Source organism: Filicampus tigris, chromosome 2, assembly GCF_054856515.1.
Source record: "Filicampus tigris isolate MCC_2025a chromosome 2, RoL_Ftig_1.0, whole genome shotgun sequence".
Lineage (NCBI taxonomy): Eukaryota > Metazoa > Chordata > Actinopteri > Syngnathiformes > Syngnathidae > Filicampus > Filicampus tigris.
The window spans coordinates 34,693,706-34,715,413 of NC_141218.1; the positions used below are offsets into that span (position 1 = coordinate 34,693,706).

General features: G+C 42.6%; 1 protein-coding gene across 3 annotated transcripts in view; it reads left to right on the top strand.

The window, feature by feature from the left end:
• Window positions 1-377: 377 nt before the first annotated feature.
• sh3tc2 (SH3 domain and tetratricopeptide repeats 2) overlaps window positions 378-21,708 on the top strand; it is a 30,378-nt gene continuing 9,047 nt past the window's right edge. The window contains exons 1-16 of one of the 3 annotated variants that reach the window (XM_086023842.1): window positions 378-774; window positions 1,061-1,143; window positions 6,421-6,519; window positions 12,063-12,194; window positions 12,853-12,980; window positions 13,131-13,236; window positions 13,360-13,503; window positions 14,694-14,889; window positions 15,027-15,100; window positions 16,311-16,506; window positions 16,741-16,877; window positions 17,001-17,051; window positions 18,791-19,095; window positions 19,390-19,584; window positions 20,516-21,376; window positions 21,468-21,688. In XM_086023842.1, coding sequence (XP_085879968.1) covers window positions 6,510-6,519; window positions 12,063-12,194; window positions 12,853-12,980; window positions 13,131-13,236; window positions 13,360-13,503; window positions 14,694-14,889; window positions 15,027-15,100; window positions 16,311-16,506; window positions 16,741-16,877; window positions 17,001-17,051; window positions 18,791-19,095; window positions 19,390-19,584; window positions 20,516-21,376; window positions 21,468-21,688 — 2,756 coding nt within the window. In that variant the 5' untranslated portion in view covers window positions 378-774; window positions 1,061-1,143; window positions 6,421-6,509. Of the gene's footprint in view, window positions 775-1,060; window positions 1,144-5,289; window positions 5,820-6,420; window positions 6,520-12,062; window positions 12,195-12,852; window positions 12,981-13,130; window positions 13,237-13,359; window positions 13,504-14,693; window positions 14,890-15,026; window positions 15,101-16,310; window positions 16,507-16,740; window positions 16,878-17,000; window positions 17,052-18,790; window positions 19,096-19,389; window positions 19,585-20,515; window positions 21,377-21,467; window positions 21,689-21,708 lie in introns of those variants that run through there. The other 2 variants (XM_086023840.1, XM_086023841.1) reach the window with 2 other exon arrangements.

Consider the following 21,708-nt stretch of genomic DNA (forward strand, 5'->3'; position numbering starts at 1 on the left):
TTCAAATGGTCACATTTACGGTATTCCTGGTGAGCTAGTTGTAGTTCAGGCCGCGGGCAACTCATGTGGTCTTTGAGGGCCACCTGGTTCCTGCGGGCACCACGTTGGTGACCCTGCTGTGGACAACTAACTGATGGATGGAATTATCAGACCGTTGCAGGCACTGCGTACGTGAACTGAAGGGCAGGGTCAGGTTAATTAAGGCCCTACAGCTTTGGAATGCAGATCAGGGATACCTCAGGTATGGTGACAAAAATTCAACTAACCTGATTGGATGCGTTCTTTTTTTCTTTTTTTTTGTAATCCGCCAACATCTTCACCACAAACTGGTGTGACTGGTGTTTTAGAATGAGGAAATACAAGGCGTGCCTTGTTCTTGTCGTGAGGCACTAATGGTTTTAAACGATTAAAAACAACCGCAGTCAAATGAGCAATGGCATTATAATGTGGGGTTGAAGTGACAGCTTACGTCGGTGGAGAGGAAGAGTTTATGGTAATACTTGAAGGGAAGTGAGAGGAGAGACATGAGGGGAGGAGTTAACGTCCTCTGTCAGTTGACGCGTTGTGCGACAGCCTCTGTGGCGTTTAAAGGCAAATACAATTAGACGCTGGCGTGAGTTAGCAATTCGGACTTTCTCTCACTCTTTCTGCGGGTTTGAGACAACGTTAGTAAGTGAACGCGGCAATCGGGAAATGCATGGCGAAAAGCAGACAGACAGCTATACACACGTGTCAGCAGAAGAAAAATGGCTTGAAGAGTGGAACAGAAAAGAGGTAAAAACAAAACTAAACAAAAAACAACTTCGCTTTGAACATTAAAGGCTTGTTCTTCCTCTATATCAGAAAAGTTCCTGTTATCAAATCGGAACCTTGTACTAACCATAAACGTAATTGTTATGCAGGAAATTGTTTTTGGGGGCGCTAATAAAACTGCACTCTTATGTTCTACTTGTGTCTTTCTGCAATGAACAGTGTAATGTCAAATACTGTATAACCTGAACACCACAGACGCAACAATTCAACTCCGTTTAACAATTCAACTACGTTTGTTTGTTGGTAGTACAAATGCCTCTGCAACGGTGGGAATCTCCCTGCAGGGAACTCTGTCCTAGACCCACAGGCATGCAAGTGAGCTAACAGGGGGTAAGTCTAAAATTATATACCCTTCGTCTCATATTACCAAACCACGTATTCCAAATTTGAAAATCAAGATAAAAAAAAAAAAAACTCCTTCAACTTTGCAAGGACCATTAATTCACACAACCATATATAACATATGTTTCTTATTAGATTGAATGTTGCATCCAGAGTGCCCCAATTGCACTTCTGGCTTCAATGTGTGAAGGAGAAGTTAACTCATTCATAGTATGTGAATGCTTATAAGGCCACACAAGCTTTATCTGTGCCTTATCTTGTTTTCAGTGACATGAGACTTTATTGACATAGTTCAGAGTGTGCTGCCATTTTTGAGAGGAATGTGTTTGCTGTCCCATCTGTCATGAAACTGCGGCTCGATCCACAGCTTTTCTCTTAAGAAGATATTATGACTTCTACATTACAATGACAAGTCACATTATGATTTTGCCTATCGTTACTTGTGTTTTGTGGCCATACTGGCCAGGTTTTTGTACTGTAAACGACTGTTATCGTCTATCCAGCCTTTGCTTTGTAGCAATGACCGAGCATGTGACGCTGTCACTGGAGCAGAGGTTTTATTAGATTAGACAGAATCGGTTGCACTCTGAGAACAAGCAATTTAACATCCAATGTCACGATATATTCTGACAGTTGAAAACTGTTTGCAGTCTTCACACTCACAAGAATCACAAATTCAGTCATGAGCGTTCACACATCAGTCAACAGATGATGGCACTGGTCTCGGTCTTTGACAATCAGTGCACAAAAAAGGGAAAGACAATCGGGTCCCGGTGATCAGAGTACTGTAGAGGGTGTAAGACATGTACTCATGTAGCCTAAATAATGGAAAACAGACTGTAAAAGTGATAACTTCTACAGCTCTGAGCAAACAAGATTCACAGTCAAGTGTCAGCTTGACACGCATGACAAAATTGTTGGTACCCTTCCATTCCAGAAGGAAAAGTCACAGCAGTCACTGAAATGAGTGGAATTTGTAGCCCAACATGATCATTTTCAAAAACATTAATGAAAGTGGCCTGTACCCCTGATATATGTTTAGTTGTGCAATATTTGGAGGCAATCGCTGTATTTATACAATTTGTGTAACTCTCAATGAGACTTGCCAGCCTGTCGATAGGTATGTTGGCCCACTCTTCCAGAGTAAACTAGTCCAGGTGTGTCAGCTTTGAAGGGTGGCCACCGACAGACGACACATTTCAGCTCCTTCCACAAATGCTCAATTAATTTAAGGCTGGGTTCACTTTAAGGCCACTTAAGAACAGTCCAACATTCTTGTGTTGTGGATCCTGGGACGCACGTTGTGTGCCAGAATTCCTTGACACCTTGAGATTTCATTGTACCCTACACATATTCAAAATATCCTGTGCCAGATTTAGTAAAGCAGCCCTAGAACATGAGCCTTGTTGTCATTTTATAGTAGGCACGGTGTTCTTTTATTTATACTGAATGCTATATATTGTATTTGTCAGCATAGAGCTGAAGTGATTTGCCAAAAAGCAGTTTTGTCGCAAAAACAATGTGTTTTGGTAGAAATTATTTTAAAGTTATTTCAGTGACCACTGTTGAGTTTTTCTATCTTTAATGGAAGGGCGCCAACGGCTTTATTTGTGTATGTGAATGAAATAATGCTTCCCAGGCCATTAATGGAGAGTAACAGGGGTGATGTTATTAAATCTGATTAGAAGGAAGCTAGATTATGAGTCTTTAAAAAAAATGTTTTGTAGCCTGATGGTGACATTTATTAACTGGTGTTAAGTGAAGCCTTCCATCCATTTTCTGTGCAACTCTCTATCATTAGGGTTGTGGTTAACTGGAGCCATTTCGGATGAAAAGTGAGGTACACCCTTGACGGGTAGCCAGTTAGTTGCAGGGCACAAGATTAGACAAACACCCATTAACACTCAAATTCACGACTATGGGCAATTTGGAGTCTTCACAAAACCTGACATGCATAGTTTTGACCTGGGAGAAAACCCATGTAAGTCCATGGAGACCAAACTCCACACAAATTTTCCAAAAGCAATTCGAACACAAATGGCTTGACTGCAAGGCAGACATGCAAACCGCTGCTATCATTCCCCAATGATATGGAAAGCCAGTCAAAAAAGGTTATCTGATTGTTTTTATGAAATGAACAGAAATTGTATAAATATGTAATGTCCATCCATTTTCAAAGCTGTTTATACTCATTAGGTATTGTGTATTATGTATTGAATAACCGTCTCTGTGTTACCATGTCAAAGCATTTCTGTTTATACTGTTATTAATTGTCTTTACTGTGACACAGGGGCATAGGCAGAGATTTTTCAGTGGGGTGGCCAGGTTGACGTAACACCTAACTGAGGGGTGTCCGTCCATACATGTGCGCAGATAACATTTGCATTCTTGTAAACACCCTCTGTAACCGAGACGTCATTGTTTATCATGCCATCCTCAGTCAGGTTTTCATTCAATAAAATGCACACTTATACAGAACCTTAACCAACACTCTCATAACATAAGTAGGATCAAGTCTTTTCTTGGGAAAAGTAACGTTTTGATGATCGTAATGTAGTAGTTAAGGTCTTTATTTTATTTTTTGCCGTTGCTCTGTTTTTTTGTGCCATCTCATAGTGTACCTATGTCTCATGCACTGACTGATTCGCTTGCTAACAGTCGGTCAGAGTGATCAATTGTCACAGAGGTTTGTATAACGTGATCGATGGCTCATTCATTCAAGTCATATCTAAAAAGCACAATGACAAAAAAAAAAACTCTTAAATCGTCATCATCATTCTAAGCATGGCTTTTTACGTAGGTTTGTTACTGCTTGTATTATAATTGTGTTGTGCAAGATTGATATATGTGCATGTTATTTCATCACACCCGTGACTGGATGTTTTGTTAAACAATGACTTCTCGGCATTTTTTTTTTTTTTTTTGACATTGGCTTTAGGAATGAAAGGCTTTTGATGAAAACAGATTCTTTTAAAGTTTGCGCTCAAATGAATCATAAGTTTATTCTTTAAAACGGTAGTCAACCCAAACATATTTTTTTCAAGAATATGTTCCCAGCAGGCCCACTAGTTGAAACACGGCATTCTGATAAGTATTGCGTTTGTGGAGTAAGTGTTAATCCACTCGTTTTTAGCCATCTCTCGGAGCGGCCATTTTGTCTTCTGTCGACTGAAAATGACATCACAACTGCTCACAACGACCAATCACGGCTCATAGTCAGAAAACAGGTCAGCCGTGATTGGTTGTTGTGAGCAGTTGTGATGTCATTTTCAGTCAACAGAAGACAAAATGGCCGCCCCCGGAGATGGATAAAAACGAGTGCATTTTGCTGTTTAACTTATATATCTCAAATGCAAAATTAATCAGAATGCCGTGTTTCAGCTAGTGGGCCTGCTGGGAATATATTCTTAAAAAATATTTGGGTTGACTTCTGCTTTAAGGAAGCGGTTGTATCGAAATGAATTGTGGCAGGCTATCAAGAATACTGTATACGTGTGAAAATGGCAAAAAAGTCACAAGTATCTAAATCTTCCCCTTGATGTGAGTGTGTCCAGAGAGTGACAAGGAGCGGCCATAGCTCTGTCCCCTGCTGACACACTCATTGATACAATCAATTATCCAATGAGGAACTACTTATCCATTCTACTGTTGCGGAACATTTGGCTTTCATTGCTTCCAATAAACTTGTTCAACATGAACAGAGTTAAGCGATGACTTTATGACATATCCGGATGAGGAAATACTGTTCAGTATGGGCAATAGTGGGACCATTTGCTTAAACCAGGCTGGACAAAATTAGATCTCATTAGTTAATTGATAAGTAGCCGCATAAAGTCTATTATTCTGTCAATCGACAGCTCTATTTGTATACCATCCTGAGCCCCAAACAATGATGCTCCCTCTTCATATATGGATGCAGGATGACTGTGCCCTTGTGTGTTGATGTCATACCTGTCTTACTCATCAGAGGGCAGCGAAATTTGGGATGTGGATAAACTGATCCTTTATCTGTACCACCAAGCTGCTCTCTCCCTCCTTTTCTGTGACCTTGCTGCCTGCCGTTTCGTAGCATAGCTTTACTTTGCAGATCAGCAATTATCCCAGCTATTCACACAAACGACTCACACATTGTCTATTGTGAAGCACATTCTGAGCATATTTTAACAGCCCCCCCCCACACACACGCACACACGATAAGGGGAAATCTCTGTGAGGTCTGCCCCCCGCCGCCCCCTAATCACACTCATGAATTGGAGGGAGTGCTTTGTGCACGCACACGCCAGCTGGGCAGGGGAGAGAGAGGCTGGTGGGTGGAGGTGGATGGACACAGAAAGAGACGGTGGGACTGCAGAGTGCAGCCAGACTAGAGACGGAAGAAGAGATGCAGCTTGTAAAGAAGGGACACTCAACGCTGACTAAGGAGGAGAGAGAAAGACTAAGCAGGATAAGAATGGGAGTGCAGAAATAGGAAAGGGAAGCGGGCCTGTCCAGCCGAGAGGAAGAGAGTGAATTGTTGTTCCAGAGGCAGGAGGGAACTGATGGGATGGCATTGATCCCTGGGAGCTGCCGCTTCTTGGGCCAGATGGCGTCTTGTTGCTGCAGACCGCTGCTCAACTCCTCTTGCTGTGGACCCCTCATCAAAATTTGCCTCTCCTCCTTCACAGGTCGGTCCCAACCCACTTCGTCCCCCCCCCCCGTCATGACTAGTAGTGGAGTATAGTTCTATGTGCAACATGGGTAACACACTAAGCCAAGAAGGTAACATTGAAGGGCATGGTGTTTTTTTTTGTGTTGTAGAAGCATGTGAGCGTGCAAGTGCGAGCCGAGTGGTTCTGTCAGCGCTGTGCTGTTTTGTGTCGTAGGATGGAAGAGAATGGGCTCTTGTCCTCTCCAACATCATGTCATGTTGCATTGTGTGGCCAAGTTGTGTACTCTATTGTCTCTTTGTGAAGCCTTAGCACTGACACAGCATGTTGAAAAAGAAGGAAACTGCAGTCGGTACTGTAATTTGTTCATTGTATGTCTCGAAACGAGTGCACACTCAGGAGTCAGGTGCAAGTTGGCCGTGTGAGTCCGGAGGATTCTCTGACGTCACCTTAAGTGTGCTCTCAATGCTGTCATATCCTCTCAAGCCAAACCCAAAGCCCCGTACTAACGTTTTGTTTGTTTGTTTGTATCATCTGTCCCAGCCCGCACCACCCTCCTGTTGAGAAGCAACAGATTGTATGAAAAGCACTGATATGTGTAATATGTTCTTCTTCACAGACATCTCTCCTGCTGAGCTGGATGCCTTGTGGAGGGAACCACCATATACTCTCGGGGGAACCCACGAACACTTTTCAGGGAATTACATCATGACTGAAGGTAGGGTGTTTGGTGCAGCAGATTGTTTATTGCATCTTTCTTCAGCAAACTTGTGTAACAATCTTCCAAATAACAAACAAATCAACATCGAGAGACACGTGACTGCGTAAGTGTTGGTGCACATTCTTTCTACTCTATGGAACAAGCCCCGGGAAGCGGCTTTGACCTCATTAGGACCCCCTATAATATGCGTCTCTGACTGACAGTAATAATGAATAACAATAAAACTACTCACCCTTTGACTCATGATGGCTGTGTAGTCTATGAATAAGTAGAGAGGGAGGATGGCTGAAGGTGAGTCATGCTTTGCACTTTTAAGATCTTCTTCCCTATCTTGCAAGTGTAGAACAATTCTTTTGTACTCATTCATAACTCTGACAGGTGATGAAAATGCACAGGGAGATTACTGTGACCATACGGGAGGTGTGTCACATACAGATCATCTGCACTGTGCATACGTGTGCTTCTGTGAGCACATGACAAAGTTAAAAGAAAAAGCAAAACACACTTTCAGAGTTAATGGAAGCTAATGGAGTGGTAAATCCTGTGAGATATGATGGGGTCTCATGCATGACAGGATCAGGGTAACCTTTGTGATGTAACTCTTGAACAGCACTCTTGACCGCCCTCTAGATAACATTCACGACACACCTTCCTTTAGCAGACAAACATCTTAAATGCAGTGTAGGAAACAGAGGCTGCACCAGCATCAGAATATCGTCGCTGTCATATGAAAAACACTTATCTCCAATTTTTTTTCCATTTTCTTATTTTTACATGAATCATGTTTCCGCGTTACAGACCTCGCATTAAAGTGAACATTTAAAAAAGTTTCCAAAATTGGAGATAAGTGTTTTTCACAGGACAGCGACGATATATAAAGCACATACTGTATATTCTAGATGGTCAAAAGTGTTGGAACAACACGGAGTTACAAAAATTCAGTTCTTCACAGCTTTTTTGTGAAATTAGTTTGTAAAGCACTGAATTGACATACTGATCCCGGTAGATGGTGGCATTGCATCATGTTGGATTTGAGATCAGCCCCTCTTTTGAGTAGAAGATGAAAATTAGGCTGTCAATCTCAGCTTGTCACATTATGAATAGCGTTGGGCACCGATAATGGAGTATTGAGTGGAACCAGAAGTAACATTCCGGTTCTCCCGGAATCGTTGAGATTTGAAAATGGCGCTGCCAAATTTAGATTCCTACATAGCCACAAAGAAGAAGCACGGGTGAAGAAGGACCAATAGGAAATGTCTGCCTGCAGCGCACAGTCTCTCCCCGTCACTGGAGCCATGGCGCGGCGGGGGGTCTGGCGGGCAGCCAAAGCCGGTCAGCAGACTTGTGCGTCTGCAGGGCCTGTCCCGCAGGCCACTCCTCTTCCGTCCTGCCGGGCATCCACGGTGCTGACTCTAGACATGTGCCGGGCCCCTCCCGTGAGTCTTCCCAGCTGTGGTGCTCGCCGGGACCCCACCGTGGCAGCGGTCGGCCTCCGCGGGGTCAGCTGAGCCACCTCGGCTGTGTGCTAAGCGTGCCTGAAATTCACTGAACTTTGGGGAAAAAAAACAGTCGTCTGCTTATTAGTTAAACGTGTCATTAATCAAAGGAGATTGCCCATCAAATATGATGAAACACATCCTGCCTCCACTTCCTCTAACGATCAGCTCCGACGCTCAAATTGGCACCACACCGACTGTGATTTTGTCGCAGTCGGTAAAAGTATGTCTCATGCCAACATTGAGGCAACAAGTTCAACTGAAACTCAAACAGTACAAATGCAAATGCCCAGATAATATTTAGATGATAACATACACAGCATGTACATATACTGTATAGGCATATACACATATAGTTTACATAGACCGCTTTGCTCATATATAGCCTACATTTTCCTTACGTGCCCCTCAAATGCAGCTGTCATTTGTCATATTTTTATGGTTTACCCATGAATGGGTGGTCAATAACATGCTTTAAAGTACGTACCTGCTGGATTATTGTATTTTCTTAAGGTTATCAAAAAATAAAGCTCTTGTGAAAAATTCAAGTTGTTATTAATATACTGGTTAAAAATAACTCACAGTAAAAAGTTCATGAAAGTAAAGAACAGAAGTTATGATTTCATCCCAAAAGTATCTCATTTGCTCCCTCTTTTTTGTTTTTTAAGAATAATTAAGAACAGGAATCGTCCAAATTCAATCAACGCCCAACCCTAATTATGATTCATGCTTTTCGCGATTATGAGGGAGAAAAATTGAAAATTTGACAAATTTAGGCAACTCACACTCTGAGTATGTACTGTATGTGTCATGACCAGGGAACAGTGTCAAGGAGTGGTGTGGTGAACCCAAGAACAGGACTTTGAGACACGGGGTAGGTGTAGGTGATTTTAATGATATGTGACAGAAGACTTGCCGCCTGTGCCACAATCATGAGAAAAGTTGATGCTGTTCATGGGGTGAATGACGAATCCCATGTAAAACAAGCCATTAACATTCAATTCAAGCCATGCGGTGAGTCAGTGTGGCTCACGGTGTAGTTTTTTGTTATCTGTAAATAAATTATGATTTTGCCGTCAAAAGCCCTTTCTCATGCTTTATTTTTGGTTTATAGCTTGAGGTGTCACAAAAGCAAAAAGATATTGATATACCGCTGAGGCGGAGCATTGGTATCAACACAGAGGGGGCGGAGCATTCTCGACGGGCCCTTATGAAGGTCACTACAGTACCGGGCTGCGGGCCACTTTGGACCTGGCCGCGGCAACCAACACACACAAGCAACAGCATAAGCTAGCATCTCCGTCGTGTAACGCTAATATTCCTAATATCGCTAGCAAATGAGTAAAACAAAGACGTTACTGGGCACCACTAGCAACCCCCCCCCCCCCCCCCCGGACATCGACTTGTATGAAGTGGAAAAAAGGTTGGGGGCCACTGGTGTAGGGGGCACACACGGCGCATTTGATCATACTGTATAAATTTACGATTATACATGAACGCATCCTACAAAACGGACCTATCAGGGGCCCTGTGAGCTTTGGGCCCTGGGGCGACCGCTCCCTTGCCCCCGCTCTGGTTCCGCTACTGATATACCGGATTTGTCGGACTACAAGCCGCATCCACTTTATTTTAAAAAAAAAATACTGAACAAAACATAAGCCGCACCTCTATACAAGCCACACCTCTCTATGTTGAAAAATTACATATTTACTGCATTTACAGAACAATTTTGAACTGTAAATGTACTGTATATGTATGTACATGAGCAAATTCTTTCGTAACAGTGCCTTTTAACACGGCAGCAGCTTTGCTGATTAAAACGGAATAGAACCAAGAGAAAATAAAGTACTTACCTTCATTTCACTGCCTGCTGCCACTCCAGTTTGTTAACTTCAGCATACCACCTAATTCTTAACCGAGTGCATAGCGTCCTTGCCTGTTGAACTCCTCCACTTGCAGTCACATCCTGTTAATGGCAATTAAGGCTGGGCACCTTAATTGCCTTGTAATTCTGGTTAGAGCAGCCCTAGCGGTAGAAGAAAAATCCACAGTATAGTCGCACCTTTATAGAAGTCGCATGGTTAAAAAATCTAGGAAAAAAGTAGCGGCTTATAGTCTGGAAAATACCGTATATGATTTACTTATTTTCCCCCAAAACTTGTTTTGTTGCATTTTTGCCCGAAACCGGTGTATGCGGTAAACTACTGATGACTAAAGTATAGAAAAAGCTATAAACATAACTTTTTCTAGTTAAAAATAAGCAAGTCTACTTTTTCTTTTGGTAGGTTCGGTGCTTTTATTGTCACTGAACACAATATTATAGTATGTGGGTCTGGTGGTCTTGAGTAGTCAAAGTACTCTAAAATGGCTGGTAAAATGGGGAAAAAGCTGGCAGTGAATGAGTTAATCATTTGACGCCCATTTTGTAACCATAAGGAGTCTGACTAAACTCTTTGGGCTTGGTTCTCTGTTTAAGTTCATCCCAGAGTTGTTTGATATGGTTCAGGTCAGGACTCATGAGTTCTTCCACAACACATTCATCTGAGCAGGTGTTTATGAACCTTAATTTGCAGAGTTGGGCATTTCACAAAATTTTGCTGGTCCGTCATTCGTCAGTCCATCATTTTTCAAGCCGAAGCGAATTTATATTTATAGACCATTAGCTGGCTAATTTACTATTCAAATCCGCTGTGGACACGCTTCAAAGTGCCACTAGTACTTACCCTGCTGCATGTGCTTACTTCCATTGCGAGCCCTGGGGTTGGTTTTGTCATATTGTATAATTATTTGGGTCCAACAGATGACAAGTCTGCAAGCATTCAACAAGTTACTCCTTCACACTTCCCGGCCTTCAAAATAAAAGCATACCAGCAAACCATTACACAGCAGATTTGCTCCGGCGTATTTCCGGAGTGAGAGAGAATGAGAGGTGAATTAGAGCGGGATTAGTTAATTTCAGTGAGAAAGTCCTGCTGTGTTGCTTGTAGTAGGAAAGATGCCAGAAGAAGTGCATGAACTCCACCTTGATGTGCCAGCGTCATACTTGAGTGCTGCGCGAAGCTTGACTATACTCGTGGAGACAAGTTGTTTTGAAACAGTTACGTTCCAAGTCGGGGGGTGTCGCTTCAGAAAGACAGCGACAACAATGGATATTATGCCTGCTACAACCATAAAGGGACCGAGATGACTAGACGATGCATTTAATTGTATTGCGAAAACGATCTGGAAGGGGGAACGTGGGTGAGTAGCTTCTTTACACACACACATACGTGACAACACCCACGCCGCTGCCAAACTAGTTTGCTTTGCAGCAGCAACAAGCTGCGTGGTGCATCCTCTCCTCTGTGGGAAACTGTATGTCATCGCAACATTTGACATTCAGAGCAGCAAAAATTCCTGTTGTGTGCATGGCATGTGTCGCAGGCCTGTCGCCTACAGCACAATGCGTCGGTCATGTGAATCAATGTGGCAGTTGTCTCTCGCGCCGGCGCGGGAGTAGAAAGAAGCCTTTCACTGAGTAGGCTAAGATGAAATTTGGCTGCCGGACTAAAATCCACTTCCGTCTGGCCCGGACTGTCCAGCTCTGATGAAAATCCACTTCATCAGTGCTTAGTCCGTCATTTTTAAAATGTGTCCCGTCATTCGTCAATTGTCAGCAGAATGGGCGTCAATCAATGACGGACTGATAGACTGGTCCGTTACTTTGACTCTCTGATGGATGAAAATCCACTTCATCAGTGCTTAGTCCGTCATTTTTAAAAAGTGTCCCGTCATTCGTCAATTGTCAGCAGAATGGGCGTCAGTCAGTGACGGACTGATGGACCGGTCCGTCAGTTTTACGGAATGCCCACGTCTGTTTATTTGTACATTAGGGTACAGTCTTGCTGGAACTGATGCCCTTTCTTGTTGGAATTTGGAAGCACAGCATTTTTGTAAATGTTTTGGTCAACTCAAAAAATTTAGATTCTGGGTTACCGTGCAATTTCAAACTTTGACCCATTCTTATGTGGTGTGGTGTTCAAAGAAAATGTGGTCTTCCATCAGGTGTAGGTGAGGATGAGGATGGCCCCCTGGTGGAGTCAGGTGAAGTAGAGCCTGAGCCAGACAACTACTGGAAGAGGAAAGAGGCCTTTCTTAAAGGAAGTCGTGTGACACTGGGCAAGAAATGCTCCTCAGGTATTATTTTCTGATGCTGCACTTTTCATTAAGAGTACTCAAAAGGTGATCGCATCCGACCCGTCGGCTGTCTATGCGTGGCCCCTGCAGTGTGACGGCCCTTTTCCTGATCAGACACGATCAGGTTTCTCAGAGTGGTAGTGTGGGAGAAAGCCCCACTTCACTTTGCACAGCAAAGTAAGCAGTCTACCATGCCAGTGAAAAATATTGTTTGTGACTCTTTACGATTTGTATTTTAGTACCCCTGCTTTACACCATAGTGGATTGACAGACCTGTACTTTGTTCTAACCAATTAAGGGGTTTTAGTCATGCATCCTGACAGGACACATTTACCTACTCAGCATCTCTGGTCCATCACACCCTGTAGTTTCTGCTTTTCAAATGGATTTAAATGTCCACACGGAGAGTCTAGTCAGCAATCTAATAGCTTTGTTATTCCTCAAGGGACTATGATGGTTCTCACAAAGCATCTTACTGTAATAAGAGCTGCCGGAGAACAGCTTTAATGAACTTCTGAAAGTTTTCCTCTTGCTTGCAGGCAGTAAAAACATTCTCTTTTTAAATTTGGTATGCTTTATGAAAACAATAATTGAGAAAAGCTTTTTGGCTTTGACCTATCTTTCTCAAATCTCATTGGACATAATTTATCCTGTCTAGAAGTTACGCTCCTTTTCACTGGACGCCGACGCTCCAGTGAGGATCCTGACCAGGCTCTCCAGGAGGCTCTGCGCACTCGCCTCCGAGTGGTGGAGAGCAACAGTAAAGACGTCATCCAGCTTTTTAAGGTGGGTGAAAATGATAGACATCAATAGATACGAAACATGGATGTGAATCTCTGCATTTTGAATTTTACAGTGAGCCATCATATGCGTGCTGTTATACAATGCACTGCGCAATGCATTGCTCAAATGTTCCGTTGGGTTTTGTTCGCGCAGGACCTGTCTGCACGTCTGGTTTCTGTCCATGCAGAGAAGGACAGCTTTGTCCTGACATTTAAAACTGTAGAGGAACTCTGGAAGTTTTCGACTTACCTAGCATTAGGTAGGTTTTCTTTGAGGGTAATTTGTATATAATTGTTACTTTCAGCAATAAATTAGTGTTGTTACCATTGTGCCTGTTATGATTGGTATTAATGACTGAATGTTTTTATTGACTGAATTGCAGGTTACGTAGCACGGTGCTTGGAGAACTTCCTGTGTGATCAGTCCTTCTGGCTGGAGCCAAAACTGCTCAGCGACTTGGAGATTAATGTAAAAGTCGAGGAGGATCATCTGGCCACCCTCTACCTAGAGCTTTTACTCCAGGAAGGTATGAAATGCACGCGCACATACACCGACACACGCGCCTCCATAGTTTATTGTTGAGGTTACTTGGGTAATTGAAAGATGTTATGCTCATGACTTCAAATTTATTCGATTGACCTGAAACTTGTAATAATTAACAATGCGGTTCAATCAGTGTAAATCAGCCAAATCCAAAGTCCGACCCGGGGGCCAAATGTGGCCCGTGTTCAAATTTCGCAGGGCCCGCAGCCTCTGGCATCAAATTAATAATGAGTGGCCTCTCTATAGTGTTGACCACAGTACTAAATACACATGTAAAAAAGCGAACTTATATTTGATCACCAGATGGCAGCAGACCTCTCGTGTGCTTTCGGAACTAGGCTCCAAGCGCGCTCTGCCTCTCCGACTACCCCATCTCAAAGTGGTGTTCTGTGTCAGGGTGTGGCTTTTTCAAGAAATTCAATATCAAGCATCACTTCACTACCAGAAGAAACATGCAAACTACGACAAAGTGACTAGAAACAAATGCCGTGAAACATTCAAGCAACTTGAAGCTGAATGGTCGGGCCCCACACATTTTCACCTCACCAAATCTCTTTGCAAAATGTTTGGACACCTCTGGTGTAAATGAATGAAGTCCAGTAAATATACTTGCCATTCATATTATGTTGCTTATTGGAAAATTTGCCCTAAAAACAACTTTTTCCTTCTTCACTCGTAATTTTCATCAATTTACAAATAACATTGATTCTTATAGTCATATTTCTTCACTGGAGTTGCCTGACCCTAATTAATATTGTAAAACCAAAGTTGTTTCCTGCCAAGCAAATCTTTGCATACACGATTTACTGTAGCAGAATGTATAGCTTCTATAGTAAAGCCTTCTCATATTCCCATCCAAATAAATCCTTTGTAATGCTGAGCAGTCCCATTTCCACTGACCTGGCTTTCATATTTTCTTGAAGCGGGCCGCATTGCAAGCTCCTTGCTCGATAAGGATTGTAAAAGTTTGCTTTCACGGCAAAGCTATTACTATCCTACCTCTTGTACTGCAGACTAATGCAGATCTCATTAAAAGAAAACTATTTCCTAAGATTGATTTTAACAAGTAACACCTATCCTCAATTTCTAAGAGACTCTTGAGTACAAAACAAAATTTAAACACATTGTATCTTTGAGTTGTCTAAAGTGCAAATTGAATAAAAATTGTTGCAGGATCTTTCTTTGCTAAGGCACTGTGCACAAGACATGACGAGGATGACGAAGATCAGCTGTCTTTCCAAAAAAATGATCTTCTCCTGGTGAAGGACACAGGACAGGAGGACATGTGGGAGGGTACACTGCTCACCACTGGACATCACGGCCTAGTGCCAGTCACCGCCACTCAGCCGCTTCCCTACCCTTTCTACCAGTGAGATTTTCTCTTACTTGCTTTTTATTTGGCTACTTCATAATGCAAGATAAGATACTTGCTTAATCTTTACTTGTAGTGATTATGTGCACAAGTAAGTGGAATGTCTTTGTTAAAGCATTGTTCTCATTGGTCAGGTGGTTCCTGATGAATTACCCGGGCTATGCAGGGTGCTCGTCAACAGAAAAGGAACCGTTTGAACATCCGCTTGGTAGAAACACGCACGCACACACACAAACAAAAAGAACCATGTCAATTTTAGGTACACCGTTATATTCTAATGAGCCCATATCCGCTAGGCTGTCTGAATTGCTATGCAAATTTACAAATAAGTCACTGCTCCCCCTACTATTTCCAAAGAAATGTTTCATAATATTTCAGTTCCTGGTACTTGAAGGTCCTAGAACATAAAGATTCCTGAGGTCCAGTGTGTGTGTACTGCCTGCACACACAAAATATGACGAGTAGTCGCCTAAACAGATTGAGGTTCAGTAGCCCGGTGTGTTCCGATTAGAAAGGATCCGAATGACCAATCGGAATGAAAATGCTCCATATAAACACCCCAATTGGAATAAAAAGGCCGAATGGAATTTCATTCGGATTCACAGGGGTGGTATATTCCTTTTGCCAATCCGAACAACCGTTATGGAAACAGTTCAGTCGGAATGGCCAGGCTGCATCCGGTCTGCACATGCTCTGTCTTGACGTAAATGCGTCGTGACGTCGTTGTATACGCACTTTAAAATGGCAGCGTCTTACCAGAGCTCGTCTGTGACGCGAGAACTTGTTGTCAGGTACTGCTAACTTGTTTTTAATCAAGGTGCAGCTGTGAAAACAATTGCGAATACTGTACCAGATAGATGAATGAATTCCATCTTGATACATCTCCTTATGTTTACATCGAACTTCGCGTGTCACACGGCTGATCTGATTAACAGGGTGGAGCAAGTAAACAATCGAAATAGATGACGTCACATGTAAACAGGTGACACCATAGGACACAAAAAACTCGGCTATTGTTACAGACCCAAACCCTAAGCAAGGTCTTTTTTTTTTTTTTTTAACCCAGAGAAAGTAAGGGCTGTTAAAAGACACGACATTTAACTAAAAGAGAAATCTACTTCATGGCTGCTTGTGTACGCAGCATCAGCATTTTTTAGAGTTTGTAAAATGGCTCTTAATGTGAGCGTTTTAAAAACTCAAATTCCTATTCATGTCTTAGCTAGGCAGTGAATCAGATTAGAGTTAACCTTTCTAGATATTAGTCTCTTCTCTCATTTTTGCTTCTTTGCTTTGGCATCGTTATGTTGAGGTGAACGTTTAAGGGGGGGAAAAAGCCAATAACACACTAACTCCCATTTTTACCAAATTGTTAATACCAACTTTTATTTTATTTTATATCTCCCTATCAAATATGACAGTGACAGGTTCCTGTGTAGCCTTGGTCGACTACAGTCCGGCGGTTCAAGATGAGCTCCAGCTGAGTCAAGGGGACGTTGTAGAGATTCAAGGTCTACTTGTGCGAGGCCTAGGCGTCTTCATAGGAAAACACTCTTCCACTGGTCGTACTGGCTTTGTCAACAAGGCCCACGTCAAGCCTCTGGACACCGTGGCCCTGTAAATAGATTTAATCCAATTGCACAGTATTGCTTGAGACTTGCTGATGTTGTGATGCTGATGTGCGTCATTTCCATCCTAACGCGCTTCATGCTTAGTCATTAACTAGTTAACTCATGTTTTCCTGCTTATCTGAATGTACGTAGCATAAGTGCACGCTTGACAGGGTGGAAAGCATGAGAACGCCCAGGCCACAGCTCTAATGGGAATGCTGCCTTTGTTTCTTGTGTACAGAGACCGACATTTGGTCTTTTTGACCGAGGATGAGCGAATCACGCTGGCTCGGACGAGCCTGTTCAGCGCCGAGCCGTGTGATAGCAACCTAATGGAAAGGCTCTTCTCATCTGACATCAGCTCTGTGTACAGGCTGGGTAAAGCTCTCAAGACTCGTCATTAATGTCGGCTTGTAAAGTAGTCACTAAATTGATATAGATTGGTGTCAATCTTTGCTCTGAGCAGAAAGGCTTACACCAAATCTTCATGTGTGTTTCCAGACAGGCTGGATGAGTCTGACTTCATGTACATCAGGAATCGGCCCAAACGCGGTACGCAGTTACATTTGTCTTTTACAGTTGAATACATTTCTTTAAATGCATTAATAGTACACATTTACATTTGTTATGCCAAATCTCATTTATCAAATCGACTGTATTTACTAACATTTGAACATTTCAAAATAATCAAGTTGACTCAGCCTCATTGCTGTCTTATTTTCATATTGTACTGAGCATCAAGGAATAAAATGTATGTAATGGTTTTGTACTTTGCAAAAGTACTCTTTTCTGTTCTGTTTGTCATCACGTTTTTTTCTTTGGCTGCTATTGGCAGCGAGGCACATTAGTAGCACATCCGGATTTCTTGTGTGGCGCTGGCATTTTCTCACCGTGCTTGCCTAGCTTTTCTCCAGATACTCCGGATCGTTACCACATTACAAAAAGCCTTAATTGTCTTGAGGTGTTGTGAATGGTTGTTTGTCTGTGTTTCTCGAATTGTGCCTTGCGATTGGCTGGCAACCAATCCAGGGTGTACCCCACCTCTCACCTGTTGTAATTAAAGCACACCTGTTTCCTTGGTGTGCTTTTGACACACAAATAATGTAGCACGCATTGGTAATATTGTGGTTTACATAACTGACTTTTGTGTTCTTTTTTGCATAAGGTCCCATTCACATTGGTTCTGTGATTGACAGATGACCAGTTCATTGCTTGCTATGCATTCCAGCGCATGCTGTTGCACTGAACAGGATAATCAGTAGGGCATGACCGATAGGGATTTTTTTGGGGGCCAATGATGATTTTTGGGCAGAAAAAAAATGCAGATTATCGATTAATGGACCCGATTAAATTTAAAATGATACATAGAATATTTTTTATCCCATAATGCATTTCAATGGGCATCAGTTACATGCAGAATCCTCGGGCCGGCCTAGTCCCTCTTCCATGTGAATAGCTGGGGCAAACTGTAAATATATTGTTTAAAAACAAAGACTTTCCTTTTTGGTTCCCAAATGTATCGTGTGGCACAATGCATTTAATTAATACACGTTATAAGGACATTCCTCCTTGCTGTGTGTTTGTTGTACTAGTAGTTGAATGTGTGTCGTGTTTAGCACATTTGTTTGATTTATGATATACTACATTTGTATTTCTTTTTTTTAACAAACCATGACTTTAGGTTATGTATAAAATTGTGAGATCCAGATCAATTCCTAGCACACCTTGCACTGCTCACCTAAGCATTGCTTATAGAAATCGAGGTTTGCTTTGTTATGAATTACCTTATCAACAATTATATTATTATTAAAGTGGAAATATACCCAAACATATTTTTTTCCAAGAATATGTTCCCAGCAGGCCCACTAGTTGAAACACGGCATCCTGTTTAATTTTGGGTTTGTGGAATAAGAGTTAAGCAGCCAAATCCACCCGTTTTTAGCCATGTCAGGGGGCGGCCATTTTGTCTTCTGCGACTAAAAATGACATCACAACTTTATTTAAATAATGAATTATATTATTATATTTATTTAAGGATATATCAAGTTAATGGTATATGTTTTTTATGTAATAAATAATGAAACCAGTGTTGCGTGTGTACAACCGCTGAAATTGTTTAGGGTAAAAGCAATCGGCAAACATTGGCCAAATCTGGCTGATGTTTGAATGACCGATTGATCAGTCGGGCCCTAATGATCAGTAGTGAAAGTGGATGGACTGTCTCTGTGGCACTTGGATTAAACTACCATGTTCTATCCCTTCTTTTGTGTTCTTAAAATCTTCCTTCTCAGATCGCAAAGTCCCCGCAAGCACACGTCAGAGTGTCTTGTCGGACAGAAGCGGCGGAACGCCTCCATACCATTCCTCCCCCCGCCCATCGCTATCGCACTCGTCACCTCGTGTGTCACTTTATCAATCCCACAATCCTCTGGCCCAGGAGGAAGAGCGCCTGTCTTTTACTTTAGATGACACATTCAGAGAACTCAGCGAATTCCAGGAGGACCTGCCTCTCTATTTGGAGGAAAACATTTGGGAGGGAGACGAGTCAGAAGTTAGTGACCCGACGTTGATCCTGCTCAACCATGACCACTTCCAGGTAAACAAATTTGCAATCCAGCCACTTATAATTTGTTCCACAAGTTAGATGCTAAAAGGTATTTGTTAGTTAGCTTCCAGTTCATGGCAATGCATTTCTGTCTTATTCAGCTAATCTATAATGCTTGGACTTGTACAATGATATTTTCCCAGTTCAAATTTGCCAACACATGACTTGAGATACAAAAGCCGCATGATGCTAATTGTAATTGATGTGGTCCCAATAAATCTTTTTTTTTTTATGGATCAACAGCTGCCAGGAGAGTCTTTTTTCATGTGATTATTTTTTTCCTAGGAAGACTTCCTGCCCTTGTATGACCTCCAGTGTTCCTTCCTTTGGGTGACCTTCATTGGGAAGGGAGAGAGTGAACTCTTAGCTCAGCTTGAGAGTGTAAGGGAGTGTGCAAAGAGGATGGGCATGCATTGGGCACATAGGCGAGCATGCTTCCTCTTGGGAAGACTCTGTGCCAGGAAGCTCAAGCTATCCCAGGTCATTTATATTATAAGCATATAATCCATGTGTGTTTTCAATGAAGGTGTTGTACATACTGTCACTCATACATTAGAACCTACTCAATCATATGTCAGAATTGCCTTCAAAAATTACCACTTCAAAATCTAATGAGGTCCAATACAGGAGATGTATCAAATCTAAAATTGTAATTGACACTATCAGGCGGGTTTATTAGTGTAGTATGTTGTGACATAGAACTGCAATTTATCATACTGAGAGTTGTTCATTGTCATTACGATGTACACAACACAATTTCGATGCAAGCATTGCTTTCCATAACAAAAAATCCCTCTCCCCCTGACATTTATGCCATTCTGATTCACACGTTTTAACACAATTTTAAAAACCTGGATTGATAATACTATGAAATTAATGCACATAATAACTATTAACATTAGCTTTCCAAAATCGACTATGCACAGGGCTGTATTTAATGTACTGTATGATGTTCTCTCATAACCAAAATAGAAACACTGCTTGGTATGATGCATTGCAGTAATAAACACTATAAAATGAGTTGGGTTAAAAATTAGACAATTTTGGGTCAAAAATGGACCGATCCACGAATTGGGTCAATTTGACCCACTTTCTTGCATTGTTTTGTACAATTTTTTTAGGTTGTTTTGTACAAAACTATGCATGTTTGGGGTTGTTTTCTGCAAAAACAACCCAGAAACTTGGTTTCGGGTAGGGTTTATGACCTCCAACTGGTGGATCGGTCCATTTTTACCCAGTATTGGGTTATTTTCAACCCAACTGATTTTAGAGTGAAAGTAATTCTAGCAAGTCATCTAAATGATAGCTAATTATTCTACTTTTATATCACTACAGTATAATGCAAACATTGCTTTAAGAACATTTTCATTCCCCCCAAAAATGTGATAAAAATTCTCCCTCTTAACTCCAGGCTCGCGTATACTACGAGGAAGCTCTGAGTGTTCATGTGGACAGTTTCAGCGACACACCGCTGTTGATCGCTCTCCTCACCAACCTCACAGCCCTCTACCTGAAGCAGCGCATGACAGACAAGCTGCCCCTCACCCTGGAAAAGGCCAGCGCCTTGCTTCTCTGTCTGCCCAAACATACCTACACATCCTCAGACGAAATTGAGCTGCTGAAACTGCTTCTGAGGAGGTCAATAGTAACGGGGGATAAATATCTGGAAGCCCGTGTGTGCTATCTTATCGCCAGCCTTTTCCTGCTTCTAAGGAAACCGGATGATGCTCTTCCCTTTGTTGAGCGCCTACAGTTCCTCTCCTCAACTCTCTCAGCTAACGACGGGCAGCTTATAGCACCTCTGGATCTCAACTGGCTTTTGAGCGTGCTCTATCATCGGAAATACATGCCTTACCTGGTGCTGGCCTCTCTGAGCCTTGACTCAAGACAAGACCACTCGCTCCATGACGCCTTCCAGCGGATTGAGAGGTTCATTAGGAACTCGGCTCGCCTGAACCCATTTTGGAAGGAGGGAACCTCGCTGCTCCCTGCCCAGATTGTGGTTTACCTCCTGCAGGCGCTGGCTATAGCTGAGAAAGAGGGGGACGTAAAGACGCAGAGGGACCTGTGTCTGGGCTTGGCCTCAGTTTACCAGCAGTATGGTGCCCTTGATAAGGCCGTGTGCTGTGCTCAACGAGCAGTGGAGACAGGAGGCTTCATCAATGAGGAGGAAGGCTTTGAGGCCTCAGTGCTGCTTGGCTGGCTGCTGGTTTTAACAGGCCAGGCTGAGAAGGCTCAGGGTGTCCTACAACCACTGCTTGTATCGCTTGAGGTACAAAAACACTCGCGATTCATTTCTGTTGCCGCATTTGCTTGTTCCTCGAAAAATGTCTGTTATGTTTTCATGTTCAACCACTCTGCAGGGATCAGATAGCTCCACTCAAAGAGGCGTCATCCACAATCTCTTGGCTTTGTGTCTGAGGCAGAAGGGCCGCATACCAGAGGCAGGCTGGCAACTCCACTCGGCCTTGGTAATATCTCGGGAAAGTGGAAACCAGAGGAATCAGGCCTTGGCACTGGCCAACTTGGGCTGCCTGGCACTGGATACAGGGGCGCCTACACTGGCGGAACATTTCTTGGTCAGGTCAGATACCTTTCCATTTT